Source organism: Trypanosoma grayi, assembly GCF_000691245.1.
Source record: "Trypanosoma grayi strain ANR4 Tgr_933_V1, whole genome shotgun sequence".
Classification (NCBI taxonomy): Eukaryota; Euglenozoa; class Kinetoplastea; order Trypanosomatida; family Trypanosomatidae; genus Trypanosoma; species Trypanosoma grayi.
The window spans coordinates 1-6,641 of NW_008826552.1; the positions used below are offsets into that span (position 1 = coordinate 1).

Genomic DNA, 6,641 nt, shown 5'->3' on the forward strand with positions numbered 1-6,641 from the left:
GAGGCGCTGCATGAGCGGCGTACACACGGTGGCGTGGCGGGAGCGACTCGCTACAGCCGCGCCGGACAAAGAAAGAAACAAGAATCTAGTTGGAAGACATGAACAATGACACTGACACTGCTGTGGATGGGAGGAGAGGCGCCACCTGTCAGGTGTGCCGGCGCACGCGACAGCAGCAGCGGCGGCAGGGCGCATACATTGGGTAACGGTCCCTAGTTCTTGGGTGCCGGCTTTTTGGCAACGGCTTTCTTCATCTTTTTCTTGGGGGCCGCCTTCTTAGCCGCCCTCTTTGGAGCAGCCTTCTTGGCCGCCGGCTTCTTCACTGCCCTCTTCGCCGTCTTCTTGGGGGCCGCCTTCTTGGTTGTGGGCCTTTTTAAGGCAGATTTGTTCTTGCTCATTGGCATTGTCGCATCTTTTTTTACGTGCTTATTTTCTGCCCTTGGTAGTGCTGCTGACGTGGATATTGTGGCCGCGATTATGGCTGATGTGGCGTCTGCGGTGGAGGACATTGTGTACTTAAATGTGAAGAAGTATACCTCTTGTTGCAGTATAGAGACGCGTTGGGGAGCTTTGCGCTTGAACAGTATCTTTCAGACAGGTTGCACAAGGATACGAAACAGTGAACTAGATAGTCAGAGCGTGTTGTGTGAAGGAAAGTACCCTAGTAGACCTTCGTGCAAGGCTCCGTAAGATCGCCCGCTCGATTCTTTTTTTTGGTAATGCAGGTGCTGCGTGTGGACGAAAGATGGGGGCGTTTTGGAAGATAACATCGACTATTTACTGGATGAGGAGACTGTTGCACAGGGTGGGCACATCCTTTCTTGCGTCCACCGACTTTTTTCCCTTTGCGTTCTTTTTTCATCATCAGCGTTCCTTCTCTCTTTCCCTCTTGCCCTTTTTCTTTTTCCCCCTCTTTCCTATCTCCCTTAGGTATCGACTATGTTTCCCCAGGATTCGTACCCCGATTAACAGTTGAACGCACGTATACACGTTGGCTTGCGACGGCCAAGGCGAGCGACCCCTTTTCCAGTCCCCAATCCTTTTTTTTTGTTGGTGAATCACACACATACAACGCCCCCAGGGCCGTTCCTGTTCCCGTGAGCACTTCTATTTACGTCATTTGCATGGCTTTCCCTTTAGAGTGGACACACAAAATGCAATGATGACAAACAAAAAAACAAAACAAAAACTCTGCGATCTGATGTACGCTCGGGGGCGTGGTTACTTCCTTCCATTACATGCGGTGACTTTGCGGAGCATCTCAACTTCCCGTTCAATATCTCGGATCTCCTGCTCCGTGGCGGCCTGCTCAACCTCGAGCTCTTTCCTCTGGAAATTCGTGAACTTCCGGTGGTCCTTTTCCAGACGCCGCATTTCCTTTTTGACGTTTGCTGTTGTGCGTGTAAGGCCGGTGGCACGACGGTCCAAGTCCGAGACGTCCGCATCAAGCAGCTCGAGCCGAGCCCCGCACTCCTGATACACGCGACCCAGTGAGAGAATCTCCTTCCTCAGCTGCTCTACCAGCTCGGCGTCCACTCGTTCATCGGCGGCTGACTCATCTCCTCCAACAGCATCGCCTATCATCTCGATGCGCTTCTCCAGCTTGGCAATCTGCAGTGCTCGGTGGCGAACCGCCATCTCATTGAGGCGCACATTCTTCTGCTCCTTCTCCAACCTGTGCATCACAACACGGCGATCGGTCTCAGCAGCTCGCGCAACGGCCACCTCGTCGATGGGGACCTCCTTCTCCAGCATCTTGTCCTTCCGTCCCAAGAGCCGCCGCATCGCGTCGGTCTCGTCACGAATGTTTTCCAGCTCCAGCCTCTTCTTCTCTAGCTGCTGCGCCGCCTCCTCGCGCAACTCCTCTAGGTTCCTAGTGCCTACCAGCTCCGTCGCGATTTTCCGCAGGCATTCCGTCTGCCGCTTCAGTGTTACCTTGACACCATCGCGTTCCACCAGGGCCTTCATCACATCGTGCCTCAGGCCGTTGGCGTATGCAATAGCTTCGGTGGCATCCTTCACGTGTGTCACCGGCTCACCGTTTGAGCACCCAATGAGTTTCTTCAACTCCTTGTTTTCCTCATTGGCCTCCGCGGTCTTGGCAAGAGAAACCTCCAAAATAGACTCGAGTTGCTTCTGCTCCCCTAGCAGCTTCTTGTATTCCCTCACGAGCAGGGTCACCTCACCTGCCTTATTGTTGAGATCGCCAACAGCCTCGATAGGGAGAAGCAGTGTGCGGCCCTTGCTGGCTTTCGAGATCGACCCAGATTCTGTCGGCGGTGGGGTGATAGTCGACACATCCTGCAGCTTGAACCGTCGAGACTTCTCGAGCGTGGCGACGTCATCTCGCAGCACACGGCAGTCCTCCTCGGCCTTTAGGAGCGTGTTGACCAACTCCGCTGTTTCCATTCTTAAGTTTCTCTGGGCTTCCTGTTTGTATTTGTGATTCTTGCTGTTGCTTATTTCCCTTTTGCGTTCTTTGTTTTTCTTCTCTATGTGGAAGTGTTGGTGTGTTGGAAGGACAGGCAAAAAAAGAGAAGCATCGCTGCAGGCGAAACAGAAAGCCAGCACACCCACTTGGGCATTTGCGTCGCAAGATTGCAAACGGGCAGCACAACCTCGATATCGACGACATCTTCCACCCTCGAAATTCCTCTTTCCCCCACTCTGCCATGAGGCTACAGACACCCCTCCTCCTCCTCCTCCTCCTCCTCCCCTCTCTCTCTCTCACGCACACACACACATACAAATACACACGCATGTGATTGGACTCCATGCGAAAAAAACAAGAATCACACGCTCACACGCAATGACATGTAGAGGAGCATCTACACAACTATTTCGACTGGGGCGGGTCTAAATTTGGCGGTTGAATGCCGTCCTTCCCTTCTTCAGACAACTTCTCTGCTTCACACTTGTCTGCCGCGTACTTCTTGTAGACTTCCTCGGCCGCCTTCACCCCCTCCTGAATCGCCTGTGCAGCCTCCTCGTCGCCGTGAAGCCTGTACACGTCGGTGCAGACTCTCTCCGGCCTTTCGTCCTTGTCCGGGAACCTTTTCGGGGGCGGCTTAGGGCCGTGGCCCCTCGTGTGGGGAAACCTGAAGACGTCGTTCTCCAGTACATCGTCCTCGTGCACTTCGACGCGGCTGTCGTCGTTCAGGTCCTTGTTCTGCCGTAGTACAGACATGAACTCGTCGTAATGACCACGAGGATCGGTGAATCCTTTTGCTCCCTGTGCCTGCGAGAGTGCAAAGTTGAACTCGGCGGCCTCGCGCATTTGCTTCCGTGTCTGTTCCTCATTAGCTGAGAGCCGCTCGTTGTACACCGGCACGCCGTGAATGGTGTCCACCGCACGCTTGATCCGACGCGTACGGTCGAGCCACCACTGAAACTTTGCCTGATTGCGGCCATCCTTTCCAAAATCGGCGGCGTAAATATGCTTGTACACTTGCCGCCTCGTGCCGTACGGCTTCGGCTTGATACACAGCTCCTCAGGCTTCTGAAGAAGCTCCGCCTCTGTGAATGTCGCCTCGCCAGCCTCCAGTTGCTCAGTGAGACGCTCTTCCAGCATGTCCTCCATCTCGCTCATCTGCGTGGCACGTTCCTTTCGCTTGCGTTCCCGCAAACTGACACCCAACTCATCCAGCGCCTTAACACCGCGTGGTCGGTTAGTAAGGTATTGCTCTTCTCGCATCACTTCTTCTTCGCTGTATCCAATCTTTCGCAAGATCTCTGCTTCACGGGCCCTCTCAATTTGCTCTTTTCGTGCCGCAAGGTGTGTGTTGGCATCCTCGATGGTTTTATGGAGCTTTCCCTTGTAGTTCCGGTATTGCCTACGGGGAAGCTCTACCGTGTCCAGTATATCCTGCAGCACGCCTCGCTCCAGCTTTGTGGAGGGCAACAGCGCGTCCAGACTTCTGCTGCGCTGCTCAGGGGCAAGCACCCATTTCACATCCTCATCGTCAATGCGGTTACGCACCAACGCATACGGCTCAAACTTATCACGCTCCCATGAAAGCGGGAGGTTGCCGGTGATGATGACCTGGTCTGTACGCTGGTTGTCGACCATCTCCATATACGTGTTGAGGTACCACCGCGGGGCCGTGTGATCGGTCAGCTCTGTGCTGCTCGCGTCCTTCGATGTCTCCACGTACATGAGTGGCTCGTTGTTTACGTCATCGAAGCGCTTGTTAATACCCTGGGCGGTAAAGTTCGGTTTCTTGAACTGTTGCTCAACAGGAGTCTTGTCCACGCGGGGAAGCTGCTTCGCAACGTACCGCACAGGCGCCTCACGCACCGGCTTGCTTCGCGCCGCGCCCATCTGCACGTGGATATGCACGACACCTCGCCACCCACAATAGAAGCGTGGCCGCACAGGGGAAATAGGAGAAGAAAAAAAAAAAACATCAACAACAAATAAATACGTCGGTGAAACAATATCATTACAACGCGTATACTCTCAAAGCACCAGAACAGAGATGCTTCGATCATTTTCAAAAGAAATCTGGACATTTCATCCAGTACTGAAGAGTTACGCAAGATTCAGCAAAGAAAAATCTAGAGAGTCAAGAGAACATGCCTTTCAGAAGCGATTCACATTAACGAACGAAAAATTCAGCCACTTACTCTAAATTACTACTCCTTGCCATCATCCTTCAGAGGCGCTCTGGCGCCCCCTCAGGGCACACCGGTCTCCCCGGCTGAAGATAAATGCTGCCACCGAGAGCACTAACATCATCATCCACAGTGCGGTCACAGCGGCGGTAGCACCATTCAGCTGGAATACCTCGCCCCTCTCCACGTGGGCCTCCTCAAGCTTGTCGATGCGCGACATCCATTTCGTGTAGGACTCATTGTCCACAAAGCTCATGGCGTCCGGCAGCTGCTGAATTTCTGGCGGAAGCCCCTGCAGCACATGTTTTCTCCGCATAAGCAGGTATGCATTCCACAGATGCTGCTGTGCCGTTATCATGCATGGAGGATCAAGATGGACACCGTCAGAAAGCTTACAGTACTGATAATCATTCTTGAAAAAGTGCGTCGTGGGCACCACAGGAATATTTAGGTGCCACGCCATCGCTGCAAGTACACGACGATACAAAGGCACCACAACAGGGGCCGTGAATTCTTCACACCTCTTAAATCGGTTTGCTCGTCCCACAAACCGTCCAGCAAGACAGTTGAGCGGAAGCTGCTCGAAGAACATAATCAACGGACGACGGTGTACTGGTAACCGCTCCAATGCACGCTGGATAGCCTCCATCAGTTTCTGAACGTGCTTCGTCCAGTAGCTTATGGCAGTAGGAAGGTGCCGGATGGGTCCGTTCAAGTATGGAACCCGCTCCCTAGCATTGATCTGCCAGTTCAAGTCCCACGTGCCAAAATACAACACAACAAGACCACCCTCCGCCTGCTCAATCGCATCCGTTACCACTGGCACCGATAGACTGATGTAGCGAATTTTGACATAATGTACAGTGGATTTCCGCGCCTTCGCAATGTTAGCAGACGAGAAATCTAAACCTGGATCAATCCTTGTGTAGTTCTTTATGCTCATTGACACCAGCTCATCTTCCCGAATGACAACTGACATGTTAATATGATTCGGTACGTGCATTATTTTTTCATACCCATTGATTTCAGAGAACGGCAAATATAAATTCACTGTGAAGCCAAAATTCCTGTAGGAAACACTGTCTCCAATAAAAAACAGACGGTTTTCCGGCTCTCGAAATAAAACCTCCTGCTGCAACCCCTTGACGCCCATTATGCGAAAACCGCAGGGGTTTCTTCTCCATTGGAACTTAACAAGACTCTGTGGATCTGCATAGAGCCCCATATGACGAATGCACCACCTCCACGATGGGGATAAATGCGCCACTGCATCATCATCGGTTTCTATACACATCCATGCAAAAAACGCAAACACCACTAGCACATAAAGGCAACACCAATTTGATCTTGTACTGCCTACCATTAGCACACTGGGAGTAGGAGCTCCCCGCCAGAAAAACACAAAAAAAAAAAACGAAATAGAGGTTAACATAAGACAGCAGCTTGCAGGACAAACAAAAAATCAGCAACTCTTCTCAACTAATTCACAGCATCTCAATTAAAGAAAACCCTCTAGTACAGCAAAATCCACCGCAGGTCTCCACACGCATCATGGATCATCAGCACCTGAAGCGCCACGGGAAACAATACAACCCTTTTAAAAGCGAAAAATATCAGACAGGTACAGGTAAACAACATATGGCGTGCGGCACATCGCGTCAAAGATGAGAAGGGAACATGGGACATCTGTTGTGTTTGCTTCCACGTCGATGGCAAGACCACCGCAAATATTCCTAGAGGGTCTAATTCTTATTTGCCGCCTTCTTCGTAGCCTTCCTGGGAGCAGCCTTCTTTGCCAGCTTCTTTGCCGCGGGCTTCCTCGCCGCTTTTTTTGCTGCCGGCTTCCTTGCTGCCTTCTTTGCTGCAGGCCTCCTCACACTCTTCTTGGGTGCGGGCTTCCTGACACTTCTCTTGGCACCGGCCTTCTTGGCTGGCTTCTTCGCCACAGGCTTCTTGGCGGCCGGCTTCCTCACACTCTTCTTGGCGGTCTTCTTTGGGGATGCCTTCTTGGGCGACACCTTTGCGGG

At 52.4% G+C, this 6,641-nt stretch overlaps 3 protein-coding genes across 3 annotated transcripts; all 3 read right to left on the reverse strand.

The window, feature by feature from the left end:
• Positions 1 to 1,221: 1,221 nt before the first annotated feature.
• Positions 1,222 to 2,409, reverse strand: DQ04_09331000 (hypothetical protein; the record flags this gene model as incomplete). Its single annotated transcript, XM_009315901.1, has 1 exon — positions 1,222 to 2,409. The coding sequence occupies one exon, from the start codon at positions 2,407 to 2,409 to the stop codon at positions 1,222 to 1,224; it is 1,188 nt and encodes a 395-aa protein (XP_009314176.1).
• A 427-nt stretch (positions 2,410 to 2,836) lies between these two features.
• DQ04_09331010 (putative dynein heavy chain) lies at positions 2,837 to 4,321 on the reverse strand (the record flags this gene model as incomplete). The annotated part of the gene is made up of 1 exon (XM_009315902.1): positions 2,837 to 4,321. One exon carries the CDS (start codon positions 4,319 to 4,321, stop codon positions 2,837 to 2,839), a length of 1,485 nt encoding a protein of 494 aa, XP_009314177.1.
• Positions 4,322 to 4,648: 327 nt separating this feature from the next.
• DQ04_09331020 (glutamine-dependent carbamoyl-phosphate synthetase) lies at positions 4,649 to 5,767 on the reverse strand (the record flags this gene model as incomplete). Its single annotated transcript, XM_009315903.1, has 1 exon — positions 4,649 to 5,767. One exon carries the CDS (start codon positions 5,765 to 5,767, stop codon positions 4,649 to 4,651), a length of 1,119 nt encoding a protein of 372 aa, XP_009314178.1.
• Between the last annotated feature and the right edge of the window lie 874 nt (positions 5,768 to 6,641).